Source organism: Hyperoodon ampullatus (assembly GCF_949752795.1).
Source record: "Hyperoodon ampullatus genome assembly, chromosome: 1".
NCBI lineage: Eukaryota > Metazoa > Chordata > Mammalia > Artiodactyla > Ziphiidae > Hyperoodon > Hyperoodon ampullatus.
Window position 1 is genome coordinate 145,334,862 of NC_136914.1, and position 21,242 is coordinate 145,356,103.

Consider the following 21,242-nt stretch of genomic DNA (forward strand, 5'->3'; position numbering starts at 1 on the left):
GTGGTTGAGAGTCCGCCTGCTGATGCAGCAGGGAACACGGGTTCTTGCCCCGGTCCGGGAAGATCCCACATGCCGCGGAGCGGCTGGGCCCGTGAGCCATGGCCGCTGAGCCTGCGCATCCGGAGCCTGTGCTCCGCAACGGGAGAGGCCACAACAGTGAGAGGCCCGCGTACCGCAAAAAAAAAAAAAAAATGCAAGACTGATATGCAGAAGAGTGAGCTCTCGCAAAAGAATATTTTGAGTTGTTTATTATTGTTCAGAATTAGTAGAAATATTTCTCCAACACAATATTGTGTCTGACTGACACCTCATACTGGTTTCAAGCTTTCTCAGTAGCTGTTTGCTCAGGAAATACTATATATTTGAGGAAACCATATATTTTTGTGTATTTATAATATGCTCTGCAGTGACATTTAGCTTAAATGGATGCATATTATAGTTAAGTGTGGCAAAGCGAAGACAAAGAGCTGTATTATTTTGAAGAGCTAAAAATAATGTAGAAGAATGTCAGAGTGTGGTTAGCAGAAACGATTATGCAGTTGACCCTGAACAACAGAGGTTTGAACTGTGCTGGTCCACTTATAGCAGATTTTTTCAGTAAATACATACTCCAGTACTACACGATCAGGGGTTGGTTGACTATGCAGATGCAGAGGGCCCACTGTAAAGTTACACAATTTTTCCACTGCAGGGAGAGGTTGGGGGGTGGGAGTGGGGTGCAGTGGGTCCAACCCCCAAACCCCCTTGTTGCTCAAGGGCCAACTGTGTTAGGAGAAATTAAATTTAATACATTTTGCAATAAGCGTTAAATTTACTAAGTTGCTATTTTAATATGAAAGTTATCCTGAAAAGTAAATGACAGTTATTAACCCTAACAACATGAGCACTAGTTAATAGAATTTACAACAGAATAGAATTAAATTAAAATTTAGATTTTGTTCATATTATGGCAGAGTCCAAAAATATATTTTATGTTATATTACAATAACAAAGATATAAATGATTATTTCCTGAGTTCATATATTATTTTTTCAGAATATCTAGGAGCATATAATATTGTCTTTTAGTCATTTAATACTAAAGAAGAGAGGAGATGGTACTAGTGAAAGTAAAATTTTACTTTTATTATGGTTTGTAAGTTGAATTTTGTCTCTTTGTGTGTCTCTGTATTCCAAAATAACTTGACAGGCCTTAAAATTCATATGATATTCAATGCTGTAGCTCCAAGCATGTGCTGTGGATTTAACCTGTAACATATAAGACAGTTGAATTGTTAAGATGTCTGAGGTTATATCCTACATGTTGAGTGATTATGATCCTTAGGGAGAAATAATGCAACAGCACTGGACAGGAGTGAAGACAGTGGATGTCACCTTCTTCTGTCCCTAACCCCCCATGTAACGTTGGGCCTGTGTTCTCTCATTTATGAAGTGTGACTTTGAACTGATCATTGTCTTTTAATTACTTCTCTTAAGCGCCATGAAACTACTTTTTTTTTTTCTTTTCAGTTTCCATGTGGTTATTTTATCAGATTGTTTAAAAATATGGAGTACTTCAAGAATTTGCATGTAATTCTTGTTCAGGGACCATGCTAATCTTCTCTGTATCATTCCAAATTTAGTGCAAGTGTTGCTGAAGCAAGCACTGAAGCTACTTTTTAAGGGAAGTTTTGCACAAAACTCCAGTCCAGATGCTGCTGCTTTTACGTCTCTCTTCCTCCCTTCTCATCACCCTTAAGGTTTCTGAAGCAGAACCTAGTCTGAGACAAAAAGATTAAATCCAGTTGAATAAACATTAAAAAAAAATCCTCATACTTTTATAATTCTTTGATTTCCTTCCCTGATCTTAAGAAGTTGAAATTTAAGATATCTTACCAAATTTCAGATTTTCCCAAATAGACTATTTCAACAAAGTTGGTAGTGGGGCATATTTCTGAAAAGTGTTCTCTTTTCCATTTATTTTCTTCATAACATAAGAACTTTTCCCCCAGGGAATATCTTGGCAGATTTAAATCCTACCTGGTGGTGGTGGAATACAGCCATTCTGTTTCTGCAAATGTTAATAACTTAGTAGCTCAGTGCAGCTCTTCATTACAGCATTACTCCTCTGACTTAGCCTTTCTGAATCCACAGGCAGCTTTTACTGACTCCATTTTTGACTATTCTTATAGTTGGATATGTCTAATGTCTAATAGAGTTTGGTTGTAGTATTTCACCTTGCCAGTAGATGGTGCTGTATGAATAGGTCAAATTTATATTATAGTCTAGAACAGTGTCTTACATTACTATGTACTGCTGTATATTACAATAAGATATATTATGATCCTTCCTGAAAATTATTTAATTTGGGACTTCAAATGATAAGTTATTACCATCCATGTCAATTTAATAAACTGGACGTTTTACAAAAGGTGCTTTACTTAGCATTAGGCATTAATTAGTGTCATTTTCACTTTAAATCTGATGGTTTTATTAAACTTTTTAGGAGTTCTGAGAATAGCTTTGGATTGAATTTTCCACTATAAATAAGATAGTCTATACAAAAATGCTTTCATGTACAGTAAATATTCTATTTTATAATTTTGATAATATCAATTTAATTCACCCTTTAAAAATGTTTCATGGGGCTTCCCTGGTGGCGCAGTGGTTGAGAGTCCGCCTGCCGATGCAGGGGACAGGGGTTCGTGCCCCGGTCCGGGAAGATCCCACATGCCGCAGAGTGGCTAGGCCCGTGAGCCATGGCCGCTGAGCCTGCACGTCCGGAGCCTGTGCTCCGCAACAGGAGAGGCCACAACAGTGAGATGCCCGCGTACCGCAAAAAAAAAAAATGTTTCCTGTTTCAGAAGCCATGAGAGTTAAGTGAACAAATATGAGTATATTTTGCAGTAATTTATTTAACAGCTGCCATTTTTATATGGGTAAATAATTTAAAATTTGTATATACTAATTAAAATTTAACATTAAAAATGAAAATAAATGTTTTCATTTATGTATGTCTCAGAAGGCACATCATCATTTTTTAGAGTAGCTTATTATAAAAGATATATGTTACAGAGTTTAAGAATATAAATCTGTTCTTATTATCTTTAAATAAACATTACACCTCATATAATTGCTGTGAGAGTCTTTGATGATTGAAGATGTTGCCTTTAAAATTTCTTAGGCTGAAAGTTTTCCTGCTGTACTATGTGGTACTTGCCTTCCGAGTACTTGTGCGGATCTCACACTGTTTTCTGAGGAACCATAGAACTCTCTGGACCCTATATATCCCCTGATCAAGATTAGAAGCCACTGCATGTAAGCAGGGGAATAAGTCAGATTCTAGTGGACTAATGTCTTTCTGCTCTGTCTTCTTTGTTTACCTTTTCTCTGTTACTCCCAGCTGAGTTTACTGACTCAGGAAGAATCAGACCTGACAGAAGCAGAAGGCAGGTTGGCAGCCTCAGACCTGTCATGTGGCTGGACATAGGCTTAAGGCACAGACTGCAGACCAGGGATCTGTGAGCCTTGCCCCAGCTTCCGTTTCCCTTCCTGGTGCCATCTTTTCACCATTCCTGCCTTGAGTTCTTATGTGGTCACTTAGATCAGGGGAGCCGTTTACCAGTCCTCCACTCTACTCATTGCTGTACCAGTTCAGGGTCTTCTGCCTTGACTTTCAGTCTGTAGTGGCCCTAGATATCCTGCAAGGATAACCACAGTATCTTGGCTTCCTGCAGAAGGACCTTTGCTTGTCTGGGGTTTCGTTTTGTGAGCACTACCTTTAATGAGGTTGAAACAAAAACAGGACCTCACCAAAACAATTTTTGAATCTTCAGCAAAACAGTATGATGCTCTTATTCATTGGTATGATCCACATTTCTAATATCAGGCTTCTTACAACACATTCCTCTTAGAACTTTGTACATTGTTACTGATAATAAACTAAGCTTCTGCTTTTCATACCGCCTATTCAATTTCTCTGATTTAGTGTCTGGGAGGGAAAGAACTAAATTTAATATTAAACTGTAATATTTATTTAGCCAGTTGTTTGCTAAAGTTATGCTCCTCCCCCTTATTATAATTTTTAAATAAAACTAATAAAGTTTTTTATTGTGGTCCTCCTATCCTGTGAGAATTTTGCATTGAGCTAAATGCTTTTCAGAATCATATATCTCCTTGTCTTTAACATTAATTAATGTGTTGTTCTGTACTACATATATTTAAGTTTAAAGTAGTGTTGACTACTGTAAAGGGAATATTTTCACTGGCAAGTTACATATTTCCAAGTCTAAATTTGTGCATAACAGAGACTTAATATATACTAGGTATAATTTTTTACAGAGAGTATAAATTTATTATGCACTTTAAAAATAGGTCAGCTGTTTTTTAATGATATGTTTCTACTAGGTAACATGTTCATTGCATTTTCAATTTATGTAGGATAGTGTGAACAAATTAGGGCTGAATTATAATATATAGTTTGGATATTGCAGTAGCAACTGTCCACATGTTTATACTTTTACTTGAGCTCTATACAGTTTTTGGCTTTGATAGTTGACTTAACTGTCAATTTAACCTTTTGCAGATTCATGAGATATTTGATTGTCAAGAATGTATGAAGAAATTCATTTCAGCTAATCAGCTAAAACGTCATATGATCACCCACTCAGGTAAAATACATATTTTTCCATTTGTATTGAAATCACTACAAAAGATTCACCTCGTCATTTTCAGGAGCTCTGAGAGTGGTAATCAGGAGACCTGGTTATTAGTTCCAGCTTGGCCATTGACCGGCCATGTGATTTTGAACAAGTTACTTAGCTTCTCTAGACCTCAGTTTGTTTCTGAAGCATATGTGGTTGGACTAAATGAAATTGAAGATCTTCAAACTCACCATTTAATTTGTTACCTACTCCTCCTTGAGCCTCAGTTTCTATATTCTTCATCTGTGAAAAGATATCCTACCTTTCAAAATTGCTGTTAAGGTTAAACGAAGTCATCTATGTACCATGCTAGCAGAGTGTCTGATATTTAGGAGCGATTCAACAATTATAGTTCTGACATTTCTAGTTATTTTCACATTCTAACTAAGGAATTAATAAATGTTAGTGAGAAATTTATGAACACATTTTGAGAATATAAGTTTTTAAAGCCATAGTTGCATTTTAAGCAAGTTTTAGTAATAGGTCTGTTACACAGACTTAGAAAAATTCAGCTCTGAAAATAACTTTGCTTTATGAAGTCTCTTTTCTAGAGTTTAGAATGTCTGTACTTTGAGACCATTTAAGTCAGAATGTTTTTGAATAGCTACTTTATTTGGAGACAGATATAGATATTTTGGCAAATGAAAATGGAAGATCAAAAATGGTGGATCGAAAATAGAAGATCTGGTGGCCTTCAGATATGCTTTGTTTGAAAAAGTTGTCAACATTGCATGAATATTGTATAAATGTGGATTTTACCCAACAACCTAAGTGTGTAGTTTCTGCTGAGAATTGGAAGCCCGGCCTGTGTGGGGTCTGTTGGCCCAGCAGGAGGCAGGTCTGTCCTTTACCTTCATCACTGTCAGGCCACTCACCCTTTGCATTCGGAGTTGTGACCCTGATTTGAACTCATACCAATCAGCAGATTTTTCATCTGGAAGTAGGATTTCTTCCTTGAATTTAAACTTCATCTTTATATCTAAGCTACTTTATACATTTAGTTTGCAAATAGGTCACTAAAAGAACAAACTGATGTTTCTTTTGTGGATAGGCTCACATATCTAACAGATGGATTGGGTAATAGATTGTTTCAGTTGTTTGGATCATGTTTTAGTTGACTTATCCATAAGAAGTAATACAAGGTAAGGCTGTTTTCCTTTTTATCCTTTACCTTTATATAGATATGAGATTGTCTCCACTCATTTTTCACAGAAAAACGACCCTATAATTGTGAGATTTGTAATAAATCTTTCAAGAGGCTCGATCAAGTGGGTGCTCACAAAGTAATACACAGTGAAGATAAACCTTACAAATGCAAGCTTTGTGGAAAGGGATTTGCCCACAGAAATGTTTACAAGAATCACAAGAAGGTAAAAGTTTATTAATATTGTTATAAATATATGTATTTTTGCTGATTTCCTGATATAATTACCAATTGTTTACCTTCAAAGAAGTTTTTGGATATCCGAGTCATGCTGTACATATGAAATAATTGGAGAAGATCTTGCTTCTGTTTTCTAACCACTCACTCGGGCCATAACCCCTGTGGCCTTATTTCCTATCTGTATTCTTTACTGACACTATTCTCCTCACAAGCAGAGTGTCATCCAGTGTTTTCCAGTGTTGCAGTAACTGCAAAGTCTTCTCTTCCTTCTTTCTATAAAGTTTGACACTCTTGCTCACGTTACCTTTTGGAAATCCTCTTCATCTATGGCACCATTTTAGTGACTCTGCTAGGTCTTCTGCCAGTTTCTCTGAATGCTTCTTTGTTCTCTGAACCCTCCCCCAGGGGGTTATCCTGGCTGCTTTGACTGTAGTAGGCCTCTTCTATGTTCTCAATGTCAGCTATATCCATGAATTCTGGTACAAACTCTGTACTGATGATTTCCAAGTGATTTATTTTGTTAATCCCAGCTCTCAGACACACATTTGCCACTGCTTGTTTGATGCATAACTGGGCACTTTCTGACCTAATGAATTTAGCACGCTCCAGATAACTTCACTTTTGGAAGTTTCTGTTAATTTCTGTTAAGGACAAAAGCATCTAATTATCCATGTCTCTTTCTTTAATATTAGCCCCTTTTTAGAATTAGAAGCTAATTCTTCAAGATTGTACCCTCTACGTTGCCTTATCACCGTCACAATCATCCATTGCTTTACCATTTCCACATCCTGATCATGGCTCATCTTCATCACTTTAATACCCATCTCATTCAGCTTCTTGTTACTTATCACTTCCCACTTATTCAGCTGACTAGATAAATCATCCCAAAGCACAACTCTATCACTCTTGTACTCTAATATTATAAGTAGATTTCCAGCACCTATTAATATATGATGCTTTACCCTGTCACTCGGAGTTCTCTACACCATGACCTCAGCTTCCTTTTCCAGCTTTGTATCCTCCTATTTTCTGCAAGAGACATATCAAAAACAACTCAGCGTGACCTCTCTAACTTCTCCCCTCCCTCCTTTCTAGCAGGACTGTCTTCAAGTTACAATCTCTTAGTTTCGTCTATTGATTTTTGTTTGCATTTCCTACACTTTACTCAAGTTCTTGTATCAGAAAGTTAGTTTTATCTAATCTACTTTGTGTAGGTAATAAATAATGTTTGAATTGAATTCAGAAAATGTGTGCAAAGATATTCATTGTCTTAGAAGTGTATGTTTAAATTTGTGATGTGATAAATATTTGCTTATTGATTTTGGTATATTGTAGGATGCTATTAAACAACATATATATAAGGTATTTTCAAATAACTTGTTACCTTTTTATTTGCAATATTCCATTGGAATTATAGTTATTTCAGTATTTATTGGGACTTTACAAACACATCATTTTATCTCTTTAAATCATTTAAGAAGTTATGATATCAGTTTCAGCTTCAGTCTAAAAAGAAAAGAAAAGGCAGATTTACGAAAGAATAAACAGGATTGATTGATGGTGTACCAAATCATCTCTGCCTAATTTCTTGCTGATCGCCCTTATGTTTAACTCAAGCATTATATGTTCAGAGGCAGGACCACATTCATTACTGCTGCATTGGAATTACATGCCTATAAAAAATTATCTGGCTAGTTTCCTGCTAAGTCTCTGGAACCCTCTTGCTACTTTCTTTGATGAAACTGATCTACCCACATTTATGAGTTTTTCACAGTTTGACTTATGTTATATGCCATATGGGAATTTGACACAGGATCTTTGCACCATCTCTCATACCTTTAATCATAAATCATATGAAAGTAATAATGATGCCTTGGGAAGGATAGAAACAACGATGCCTGTAATTTCCAAAGTGGAAAGCACATTCAATCCTTCTGCTGTGGACAGTTGTGCTTCTCACTGTGTTATGATCCTAGTGTGTATTTGGTATGGTTACATGAAAATGTTTAAAATATTTTCCAAGAGTTATGGTGAAAAAAGCAAATCAACTTTTTCTTCCTTCATTGTTCATTAGTGGCCAGTTCCAAACCTAAAAAGTAAGCATATGCAAGGAAAGCAGAAAAAAACCACTAAAAGTCAGACCCATCTTCATCATGTTGCATGACCAAAGGCTGTTATTTTAAATAAATTATTCTTTGGGGTTTTTGATTATGTAACTTGTGCATTTCTATTATAGTTATTTGGCTTATTTTGGGGTCAATTCTTTTAACATTTAAATTTGAAAAGGAAATATTTTCGTCGTGATTGGCAATAGGGCATGAAATATATATATATATATTTTTGCGATACGTGGGCCTCTCACTGTTCTGACCTCTCCGTTGCGGAGCACAGGCTCCGGACGCGCAGGCTCCAGACGCGCAGGCTCAGCAGCCGTGGCTCATGGGCCCAGCTGCTCTGCGGCATGTGGGATCTTCCTGGACCGGGGCACGAACCCATGTCCCTTGCATCGGCAGGCGGACTCTCAACCACTGCACCACCAGGGAAGCCCCTAGGGTGTGAAATTTTGAAGGAGTGATTTCTGTTTCTTAAACGTAATTACTTGTTTCGTCATCTTGCCAGTTATACAAGCTCAATAGGTCAAAATTAGTTTTTCTTTTCCCTAATCCTTTCTGACAGTCATTTAACCTGATTCATAGTTGTATTTTTTAGGATCTAGTTAAATAAAGATTGCTTATCTGGATCCACCTATATTCTGTGATCCTTTAAATCACAATTGGACAGACATTTCAGAACCGCAGGAAACAGAAATTAGTTAATTAGTCTTCACCCTCCATTTTGTTCCCTGTCAGATTTAAAGCGAAGCCAAACTGAGATGTGTATAGTGCTCTCCTCCTCCTGTGATGGGTGTGGTGTCTAGATGGACTGAGCCATCTTGGATCCTGGAGCTGGCACTACTTGCTTGATGATGGGAATGAGTACAGAGAGGTTTTGTTCTGATTAAGTCATAAACAAGCTCCTGGGGGAAAGATTGTGTCTATTCAAGTAAGAGACCTTTTTTCCTGACCTTTATATAACCTTCAAGGGATGAACATGAGAAGCCGATGAGGAACTCTGGTCATAACCTCTCCTAGGATAATTCCATTGGGTGTCCTCTACTAACACCTCATCCAGTGATTTCCAAATTCTGGGCCATGACCACTTTTTGGGTCTTGAAATAATTTACTGGGTCATGAATAGAATAGAATAGAACAGAACAGAATAGAAGAGACTATAATAAAAAATACAATAGAAAATATGAGAGTAAGGATCATTTAATGAAATAATGCACATGTGTGCGTGTCTGCATGTATGTGTTAGATTTTGATATAAAAATTATCTTTTTGGTCATGATCAAACAGTTTGAAAGACACTGCAGGTCAGACTTTGTGCAGGTGAGATTTTATTAGACCTTAAAGAAAAGGACAGGTCTCTCTATAAAGAAATCAGGGATTAGGTTCTAAAACCATAATATATGGCATAAATTGTACGTAATAAAAAAAAATCTTTGGCAATCTCTAAGAAAGGTGCCAAGTTGTAGATTGAAAGACAGTGGCTCAATAATTCCATCACAACCACTTTTTCCTTCAACTTTGCATCAGATTTCTCTTCTTCAGGTGGGTTGTAGGTGAAGTAGTGGGTGGTTCATTTAAGGTGTTACATGTCCAGAATTGCCTATTTTTGTGTTCTAGAAGCACATTCACAAGGATGAGATGCTCACACTAAGAGGTGCATGCATGTAGGAATTGAACCTGACAGAGGAAAGTAACAGATACAGATGTTTCTCTGAAGCTCATTTAGTTAATGGCAAATTGCTTACCCTGTTTCAGTTATTTTTCTTAGGTGGATGATGGGATGGCATCGTACAGTTTCTAATGTAAGCACCTTATTTCTCGTACTAGACAGTAAACTTTGAAGATAGATGCTGTACTTTAATTCATGGCACCTATTGACCACATTGTGCTTTGAATGTGGCAGACATTTTCTGAATGAATAAAAATTCATGAAAAAATTATCCCAAATAAATGATTTAATGTTCTTAGTTAAATGGTAGTTATAATATGAGGAGTAATTTCTCTAAATCTGTATTTGCAATATACATTGAAGCATTTTTCCCTTTCTGAGCACTCTCTTTCTTGACTTTATGCGCATATTAGTGATCTAGTGATACACTGAAAAATCATTGTTGTATTCCTTCTGCACTGGGTTTATCAGCCCGAGATATCTAAGAACTCTTTAAACCTTCCATTTGAAGACACTGCACTGTTCTAATTTTCTGAACCCTTTCCTGGCTCTGAGTTAGATATTTCACATGTAGCTCACTTACTCCCAAATCAGTGATGGCCCTTTGTCCCCTGAGAAACTTTAATAGAAGAGCCTGCCTCCCAGCTTGCTTCTACTTCCTCCACTCCCCCAACCCCCAGATGATGATTGAAGAGCCATCAACTAAAGACTATGCCTTGGTGTTTCCCTGAACCACAGCATTGCTGTTGCTCTTCAGAGCTTTCTTCACCCCGGTTCCTGTGGGCACAGGGCCTTGCCTTCCAGATCTCTAGCCTCTGACTCTTGCCTTTGCCTTAAAGATTCAGACTGGCTCTTACCTCCAGAACACTGCCTTTGTTGTTTTCTCTTTACCAGCCCAGCCCAACCCAGGGGTTGAGCTCACTTTACTTGACCTGCCTGATCAAGGGCACACCAGCAGCCTTCTTAAAACCACAAAGGGAAATGTTCTTTATTTTTTAATTAATTTGGTTTTCCTTTTTTTTTTCCTTTGTAGTAGACATCTTATGAAAACAAATCCCTAAAATCATACATGAATGCATGGGTAGTCAGTTATGCAGCTTAGGTTAGAATCCCCGGCACGAGCCACCTTCCCTTCTGCCTACCACGTTTCTAGGCCCCTTCCCAGTGAATAGCCTCTGGGCTTTCCCAAGTATATTAACAAGTGTAGACATTGTTGTACAAATTATTTGTTCATTATTACCACATCTACTACTATATTCAAAGGCAGGTGACCCTAGTAACTGGAGGATATTTTGTAGACTGAGTAAAACTCAGTTTTTATCCTCAGCATAATGCCGTTGACATACTTTTAAGTCACTGTAATGGGCTGGAATAGGGAAGATTAGAAATGGGAAGGTGCGAGCTGGAGGTGGTTGGGTGGCAGAGCTGGGAAGATGGGGGGTAGAAGGTGGGAAGGGTGACCATTGGAATGGAGGAGAGAGTGTGAGAAGAGACTCCAGAGTGTTAGGTTGAATGGGGCGCTTTCAAATGCTGTAAGTACAGAGCACCTCCTTCGTCACCCTAGTAAATCGTCAGGAACTTCCACATTCCACACTGATGTTTCTGTGTAAGAGGATGTTCTTTTTGGGTGGAGCTTGGAGAAAAACACAAGATCTCAGCTACCCATCTGGGAGAAAAGTATATTTAAATGTAAATGGTTTTATGACACAGATGCCATTCAGGAACTTACTTCTTTGCCTTGACATTATGACCTGGAGAGTATTTCAGGTAGGTTCATATAAAGCTACTCATTTTTTATGACCATTACTATTTTGATACTTCAGTGAACATCCTTTTACATAAAACTTTGTAACTTTGCCAAGAGTATTTATGCAAATAGATCTTAGGTATGGAATTTATGGGTCAGATATTAAGTTTACTTTAAATTTTGATTGCTCCTGTCCAACTGCCTTCTGAAAAAGCTCTTATTTTCACTTAGTAGTGATGAAAGTGCTCCTTTACCTGTGCCATCACAGACATCTATGTTATCAGCCTTTTTTTTTTTTTTTCAGTCTGAGAAGTGAAAAGTGATATTTCATTGCATTTTAGCAATGGTGGGTGAAATTCTATTCTTATTATGTTTTTTTTTTTTCCATTTTTCTTCTGAGAAATGCTTGTAGGTACTCTTTGTCCTTTTTCTACTGGCCTATTTGGCTGTTTTCTTATTGATTTCTAGGAGCTCTATAGATATTATGAATATCAATACTTTGCTGTTTTTGTTTCTAATATTTGTCCCCATCTATCAACTTGCATCTTTTGAATAAAGAAGTTTTACATTTTTATGTTTTCAAGTATGACATGGATTATGAGTTTTATGGCTTCTGAGTATTTATAGCTTCTGAGTTTTAAGTCTTATTTAGAAAACTTTCTTATTTCAAGATTATGCAAATACTTGTCAATGCTTTTAAAAGTTATATTTCTTTTTTAATTGGTATTTTAATCCATCAATAATTTATTTTTAGTTATGGATTGAAATATTGATTCATACCACTGCTATCACATTGTTGAACGCCTCTCGTATAAATCTATTTTTGGACTCCATTCTGTTCTATTTAATCTGTATTCCCTTGCAATATCAGACTATTTTAATAGTTGCGATTTATAATGTTTTTTAATATCTGTTGGACAAGGGCTCCTTTGTAGTTTTCCTTTTTCAAAATTCTTTTACATGGTGTTTTGGGAAGATTAATGTTAATAAGCAGATGTCTTATCACTGCTTCCTTTTTATCTTCCTGGAAATCAGTGTCATATATTAAAAAACAGCTCCTCTTCACAAAAATTCTTAGAATATACCCTTGCTCTTCTGAATGGTTTGGTTCAGAAATGTTCAGGATAGAAAAAGCAGGAAATAAAAACAGTTCATTTTCCTCTATTATCATTAAATTAATTCTCCATTATCAGTATATTTCTTATTTTTTTCATGTATTAAAACATGGTATTTAGTATAACATGGAGATCCTTCCCTTGTCCCTTTCATTTCTATTCTACTTGAAATTCTACCAAGTTTGTTTGACTCATTTCTCAGCCCAAAGGATCTATTAGAAGAAGACTAAGTGAAAGAGGATTGGGAAAAAAAAAAAAAAAAACTCAGGTTAGCCGTAGCCAGAAGACTTGGTGATGGTTTGTTACACCCAGAGAAGACAAAAAACTTTAAAAATAAACTGTGACTCATAGAGCATGGCAAATGGGGGAGATTTAGCATGAGGGCAGGAAGTGTACTTATGTGAACCCTCAATAGACAGGATAATGAATTTTAAATGATGTTGACAGTCTTAGTGAATAGGTAGTATAAATTTGGAAGCTAAGTTAAAATAAATGGAAAATTATTACGTTTTTTAAAAAGAGACACTCTTCTCTCTTCTGTAACAATTTGTATAAAACTAGAAAATGCCACAAACCGGAACCAATGAAAACTAGAACTGTACAAATGAGAATTGTATGTTATAATTAAAATATGCTGACATGCAGTATTTTCAGTAAAAAATAAGCTTTGAACCTAATGTCCCATATTGGGTGTTTTATATTTAAAATTAGAAACTAGAATCAGTTTAGAATCAGACTCTGATCTTTTTACTTTGTTTGCATCTGTATTATGTTGAAAATAGATTTGTTTAGTTTTTATAAGGGTTTCAATTGAGAAAATGTCCTCTGGCCATGTTGACACTTAGATAATTGGGTGGTGGTTTAAATACACACACACACACACACACACACACACACACACACACACTTTACTTTCTATCCCAAATATTTAGAATCCTATTCTCATCCTATTTCCTATTGTCTGTTAATTTCTAGGGATTTATACTATAAGAAAACTATTTCCTGTTGAAGGACTGGTGTTAATTTTTAGAGTAATTTTTGGATAGGACTGGAATTGATCCATTGTTGTTTGCTTGTCTGTTTGTAGTTTAGGAATCTGCACTCGTTTCTCTTTGGATGGCACATAAAGTTCAATGCAAGATTACCAATTTATTTAGCCCTCTTGCCTAGCAAACAAGTTATCCACTAAAGGAGCTAGTATAGCTGCCATGATGTGTTACCTATGACTTATAAAAATTAGGAGGCCTACTTTTATGCAGAAAATTCTGCTTCACATTATTATGATGCATCTGAAAACTTTATCTTCGGTAGTGAAGCTACAAGTGTCTGTTATCTGGACAGTTTGTGAAGGGACATGGTTGCTGTTTCCAGATATTCAAAGAACTTCATTTGGAAGTGAGAATAAACTTGTTCTGTATGGCTCTAGACTAGCTGTAGTAAAGAGTGGCCACGCAGGGGCAGAACTTTTAAATTAATGGTCAAATCAGCTAGCCTGAAGAGTCATGTGTTGAAAACACTGTTTGCTACAGGCATCCTTGGTTACAAATATGAGATACCGTCTCTCAGCAGTATAGTAGAGGGGAAAGCCCCCTGAGTTGCCTTCCAAGGAAGACTTCATCTAAAAGCCTATGATTATTTCTTCTCTTAGCAAATTCCCTTTGCCTTGATCAGGGTATTACAGTTGGCCCTTTGTGTCTGCGGGTTCCATGTCCACAGACTCAACCAACCGCGAATGAAGAGTATTTGGAAGAAAAATTCCAGAAAGTTCCAAACAGCAGAACATGAATTTGCCGTGCACTGGCAACCATTTACATTGTATTAGGTATTATAAGTAATCTAGAGATGATTTAAAATACACGAGAGGATGTGCATAGGTTATACGCAAATACTATGCCGTTTTTTTGTTTTGGGAGTATAATTGCTTTACAATGGTGTATTAGTTTCTGTTGTATAATGAAGTAAATCAGCTATATGTATACCTATATCCCCTCCCTCTTGGACTTCCCTCCCACCCCCTCCTATCCCACCCATCTAGGTCGTTAACAGAGCACCGAACTGAGCCTCATGTGCTTTATAGTGTGTTCCCACTAGCTGAGCATCCTCGGATTTTGGTATCCTCTGAGGTCCTGAAACCAGCCTCCCACAGATATGGAGGAGGAGTGTCCTTAGGGCTGCGGGGACTTCAATAGTTGGCACCTTGAGGTTATGGTTTTGTACTAATGAATTGTGGCTTTCAAGCAATGGAAAGGTTGGACTGGCTACTCAAGGCTGTACTCCATCTTCACTTCTCTGTGTAGCATGAGCTACCTTTTTCTGTTCTGAGCTTAAAGAAACTGATTTCTTTGGTATTTCTCCAGTTTCTATTCATTTTTGTGAGGAGGAGTCCTTTTAAGGAAGCCAGTTGTAAGTCTGACAGTAAAAATTTAATCCACAGACCTTGTAAACAGCCAGATGACACACATTTTATAAAGCCTTAGGTTTATTATGTGACCCTGTGGGACAGTAATATACTTTTATACAGACTTCAATAATGAGATTTTTTTTAAAGAATAGCTCTAACACATGTATCTCTGGAATATTTTTTCCAGTTTTATTTTATCTCTACTTATTTCCCCTGAATTTGTCATAGTTTTCTTGTTTTGCACATGACTGAAAGAAGAAATGTCATTTCAAGTAATATTGCTAACTGTGGAGCTGTATATATTACTGATAGTCAAAGTTATTTTTAATTGTGAATGGGCCTGATGAAAATGCTAATCTGCTCTCATGAAATTAGTATTTGGTTTGGTTGGCTAGAAATGTGATAATTTGTTAACTATTGTAGAAAAATTATGTTGTAAACTTTCTGAAGCATTCTTGAGACATTTTACTAGGTGTTACAGGTAGTTCAACACATTTTCTTGTGTATTTTCTACATCTGCAACAATAATCAGACATGGTGCATAAAATGATATATTTCATAGTGCTAGTGCATGGAGTAGTTCATTTGTTACATCAGCAGATATTGGTGTCTCAGTGCTTGACATTTAAAAGGAGGGTGTTCTGGAGCTCAAGGATAATGTGATGAATAAGTCAGTGGAAAGTTTGGAACCCTGTAGAGATGAAAAATTGAAGGATAAGACACCCTTTAAGAGGGTTAATTTTATTTGGTATTTGTAAAATATATCTTGGAGACAGAAGTCCTCTATCCACAACTTGAAGGTATTTCACTACCACCTTACTTAAATGAGATTGAATGCTGAGACTTTCACAAGTCATGCCATCACAACTCCGTGGTGTTGGGTGTTGGAATCTTTTTGACAAAGTATTTATTCACCTGGCTATGTACTAACAGCTTACTGCTTGAAACGTGCTACTGACTTCAGGTCAGTATCTAGAAGTTGTGGCTTTGGTTTGGTTAACATAGGTCTAAGGCATTATGCTGTCCCAAGTTCTTTAATCATCAAGCAACTAAATCATATCCACAAGTTGTTTTGTCCTAGATTTGGAAAAAGAGAAAGAATGGGTTAGGGTGGAATATATTTTTGGAAGATTAAAGCAACCCTGTGTTCCAATTTGGATGCTCTAAAAATGAAAGAGTTTCTCTTTTTATAATGATATTATCTACTAATTGTAGAAAATTAAAACATCAAAGAAAGTTCTAGAGAACAAAGCAAAAACTCTGTCAAATACCACTGTCCACTTTACTGCGAAAACCCTCCTCAGTGTTTTGTAGAACATCTTCCTAGACCCTGTTCTCTGTGAGTATGAATGTGCCATAAATGGTATTCTACTATATAATGCTTTGCATTCGGCTTTTGACACTCAAAATATGTTATGGAGACTTTTCCATATCAAAGAAAAAATATATTTAATAGTCACTAGAATTTAGTTAACTAGGTTTATAACTGTCAATGGGAATTTAAAAAAAAATACTTTAAAAAAAAATTGTGCAAGGGAATTCCCTGGCAGTCCAGTGGTTAGGATTCCATGCTCTCACTGCCAAGGGCATGGTTCAGTCCCTGGTCGGGGAACTAAGATTCCACATGCCATGCAGCGCTGCCAAAAAAAAAAAAAAAAAAAAGTGCAAAAATTTGTCCGATACATTTCTATAAAAGGAATTGGTTAGTCAAGAGGTCTATGCACAGTTATCATTTTGGTAAATAGAGCCACACTGCCCCTCAGAAAATTTACATTCCCAATTACCAGATGTGAGATTGCATGTTCTTACCCTTCAGACAACACAGAATGATATCTTTTTCTTCACTTCTGCCAGTCTGATAGACCATAGATAGTATTTTGTTTTTAATTTTTCATTCTTTAATTGCATTTCATTCATGGCTTGAAGTATTAATACTGTACGTAATCTGACATCCCCAAGTTTTATAGCCAGTAATCCAGACTTGAAATATTCAACTGCCTGTTGACATCTCTTTTTTTTTTTTTTTTTGGCGGTACACGGGCCTCTCACTGTTGTGGCCTCTCCCGTTGCAGAGCACAGGCTCCGGACGTGCAGGCCTAGCAGCCATGGCTCATGGGCCCAGCTGCTCCGCTGCATGTGGGATCCTCCCGGACCGGGGCACGAACCCACGTCCCCTGCATCGGCAGGCGGACTCCCAACCACTGCGCCACCAGGGAAGCCCGACATCTCTTTTTTTTTTTTTTTTTTTTTTTTTTTGCGGTACGCGGGCCTCTCACTGTTGTGGCCTCTCCCGTTGCGGAGCACAGGCTCCGGACGCACAGGTTCAGTGGCCATGGCTCACAGGCCTAAGCCGCTCCGCGGCACGAACCCGTATCCCCTGCATTGGGAGGCGGACTCTCAACCACTGCGCCACCAGGGAAGCCCCCGACATCTCTTAATAGTCATCTGAACTTGTCCAAAATCGAATCCCTTATCTTTTACCCAAACTTGTTTCTTTTTTGTTTGTTTGTTTTTTGTTTTTTGGGTTTTTTTGTTTTGCGGTACGCGGGCCTCTCACCGTTGTGGCCTCTCCCATTGAGGAGTACAGGCTCCAGATGCGCAGGCTCAGCGCCATGGCTCACGGGCCCAGCCGCTCCGCGGCATGTGGGATCTTCCCGGACCGGGGCACGAACCCGTGTCCCCTGCAACGGCAGGCGGACCCTCAACCACTGCGCCACCAGGGAAGCCCCCCAAACTTGTTTCTTGCTTGCTCTTTCATATATTAGTTAATGGCTAATCCATCCTACCATTACTCAGGTCACAATTTTGGAGGCATGCTTGCTTCCTTCTTTCTGTGTCTTATGCTTCATATCCAGGTCTTTCTGCAAAACCTGTTCACTTTCATAATAGATCCAGAAGCCTCTGACTTTTCTTCACATTAGTGGCTCCCACCCTGGTATAGGTCTTAATCATCTCTTGCTTGGTTTATTGCTATTACTTCTCTAGTTTCTCTGCTTTCCCTTGTCTCCCTATATCCTGTTCTCAACACAGCCACCTTAGTGTCCTGTTAAATGCCAAGTGAATCATGCCTCTTATCTGCTTAAAACCCATTAGGGAGATTTTATATTTCTCTCAGTAAAAGACAAAATTCCTGCAATGGCCAACCAAGCCCTACATGATTTGCTTCTCTGATTTCTCCACCTTCTCCCATTTCTGTGCCACTTCCACTTAGTTCCTGCCACGCTGGCCTCCGTGGAGTTTCCTGCCTAGATCACCCAGAGGGAAACCTGCCCCTGTTCCCCCAGTGCAATCAGATCTTCTCTCAACTGTCACCTTCTAAGCCAGAATTTCCTTGACCACCTGTTTAAAATTGCTACCCCATTCTCTGAAACATTTGCTGTCCTCTTTCCCTGCTTTATTTTTCTCTGTAGCATGTATCTGATATTTTATCATTTGTTGATTGTTCCTCTCTCTCTGCTAGAGTAAGAGCTCTACAATAGCAGAGACATTTGCCTTTTTTTCCCCACAACTATATCCCCAGAATATAAAATAGTACTGGCATGTAGCAGCATGAAGTGCATATCATAGACTTGGTGCAAAATAAATAATCAGTGAAATTTTAAGAGTGCTGTTTGGAGGAGAGTCCTTTTGCCCTTTTGGGGGAATTTTTATATTATTAATTTGCTATAACTCTTTATATTAGTAATTTTAAACTTTTGGTTTATGTTGCAAATATTTTCTGTGTCACTGAATATTTTTGCCTTGCAGTTTTAAATTTAATTCTCTCATCTGAGTACCCGGTTTTCTACCATGCCTAGAAAGCCTTTTCCTACTCAAAAATTATTTAAATATTTACTCATATTTTCTTGTATATTTAGTGTCTTATTCTTCACATTAAAAAAATATAGCTGAATTGAAATGGGATTTATCTCTTGTAATGGGTGGGGAATAGACACAACTTAATTTTTCCTGAATATCTATACAGTTGCCTCACAACCATTTACTAAACAATCCACTGTTCTTATACCAATTTGAAATGCCGTATTTTCCTACTAAATGTTCATATATCTCTGGTAATGAAAGAAACCTATTCTTTGTTCTATTTTATTGATATGTTTATTCCCACCTATCATTTTAATATCTCTAACTAAATAGCACATTTGAATATCTGTAGTTTATCCTGAGTTTTAAATATTTGTTCCTACCATCCTTTGTCTATATTTTTCACAGTTGAAAACAGTCATGATAATCCCTTTCTCACTAACATTATGTTAATAGGTAATATATTTATATCTTTAATATTATAGTATCCATTAGACAAAGAAAATGTATAAATCTGTATGCTGTGAATAAAGTGACTTTTCTTTAAATTCCCTTTATTTTTATACCACAGTTATCATAACATAACCCATCAATTACATGATTTGCTTTATTTTAATAAGAGAACATAGTTCAGTTTTTTACATATTAGCATTTATGGGCATTGTTATCTCACCATCCGTGGTAGAATAGAATTTTATTTACTGATTTGTGCCAAATGGGTTAATACTGATGTGTAATGGAAAACAGGTGAAGTGAGTAAGCTGTTTTTTTTTTTTTTTTTTTTTTTTTTTTGTTTTTGTTTTTTTTTTTTTGCGGTACGCGGGCCCCTCACTGCCGCGGCCTCTCCCGTTGCGGAGCACAGACTCCGGACGCGCAGGCCCAGAGTAAGCTGTTTTTACTGTTGTTTTTTGTTTTTGATTTTTAGATCTAGCAGGTGGATTTCTGTTGTTTGTTGTTTACACATATATTTTTGTCTGTCATGTATTAATAGTGCTTCCTACATCTATGCTGCAAGTTACTGAAACTTTTTGAGCCTTAGTTTTCTCATCTATAAAATGGAGACACTAATGGTATTTTATTTATCAAATTGCTATTAGAATTAAGTGAAATAATTCATGTGAAGTGTTTAGTGTAGCATTTGATCCAAAATAACTATTTAATTAATGAGACCTGGTGTTAATTATAACATGAGTAAATGTTCTAGTTTAATTTAGGGGAAAAGCAGCACCTAGGACTGAAAATTATTTGAAGTTAGTCAGTGAAGTTGAGGGAAAAGGGTGGAAACAGCCTCCCTTTTACAGTTTCCTTTGTCTGTGTTGAAAATGTTGTACCAGCATAAAGTCTGTCCATTGATAAAGGAGGTTTAGTCTTTAGAGAAATTGCGTATCATTTCACTCTGCAAAGTAGATTCTGAGAAATCTCAATGTGTATTGAGATTAGCATTTGAGATTATAGGAGCAGTTTCCTTTACTGTTTATCAAGTTTATAATTAATTAATGTGAGAAGTTAAAAATACAGTCATTTTTTTCCCCATGAACTCAGCCTATTTGTGTTCCCAATTTTATGGGGGAAGAATGTCACCAGAAGGAACAGGATATTGTCCACCTTCCTGTCTTTCCTGGTCCCCATCATGAATCCAGGCTCCAATTATTGTAATGACTAGTTGATTCTAGAGAGTCCTGACTCACTGTTTCTTTCATCTGCAGACCCACTCTGAAGAGAGGCCTTTCCAATGTGAGGAGTGTAAAGCTTTGTTCCGGACCCCATTTTCTTTGCAGAGACACCTGCTCATACATAACAGTAAGTCACAATCCAGGCAGTTGAGGACCAAAGGAATTATATCATATTTTGTTCTTATAACCTTTGAGAATGTAGGCATCACAGAAGCGGACCTATAAGTAGTTATGTAATCTGCTTTTAAACTTAAAAAGGACTGATAACTGCCTTTCACCTTTTCGTCCTTTATCCTTGATTTATTTTCCCACAGTAAGATTAATCATTTTATGAGACATTTTATTTTATATCATTTTTTCCCACTATTAAAAGCTGTGTATAAAAACATGTTGAGTAAAGTATCTTTGAAATTTGTCCTGAAACAGACATTTTTGTTCCCTTTTAAATATAATGATTAAGGAAACATGCCTGACTCTTTAAAACATGCAGATATCTGGCATGATTTTATTAGCTCACAGGCTTTTAAAATTGGAAAGGATCAGAGTAGACATCTAATTTAACCTCTTCATTGGAGGGGAATTGAGAAAATTGAGACTCAGAGAAGCATAGTGACATACTCAGGGTTGCACAGCACTGGGGGTAGCATCCAAGCCTGTTAG

At 37.0% G+C, this 21,242-nt stretch overlaps 1 protein-coding gene across 2 annotated transcripts in view; it reads left to right on the plus strand.

The window, feature by feature from the left end:
• PRDM5 (PR/SET domain 5) overlaps positions 1-21,242 on the plus strand; it is a gene marked incomplete at both ends in the record, with an annotated part of 204,797 nt that overhangs the window by 103,082 nt on the left and 80,473 nt on the right. For both annotated transcript variants that reach the window (XM_079706169.1, XM_079706170.1), the window contains 3 exons: positions 4,564-4,648; positions 5,894-6,051; positions 20,616-20,709. In XM_079706169.1, the coding sequence (XP_079562295.1) occupies positions 4,564-4,648; positions 5,894-6,051; positions 20,616-20,709 (337 nt within the window). The remainder of the gene's footprint in view (positions 1-4,563; positions 4,649-5,893; positions 6,052-20,615; positions 20,710-21,242) is intronic.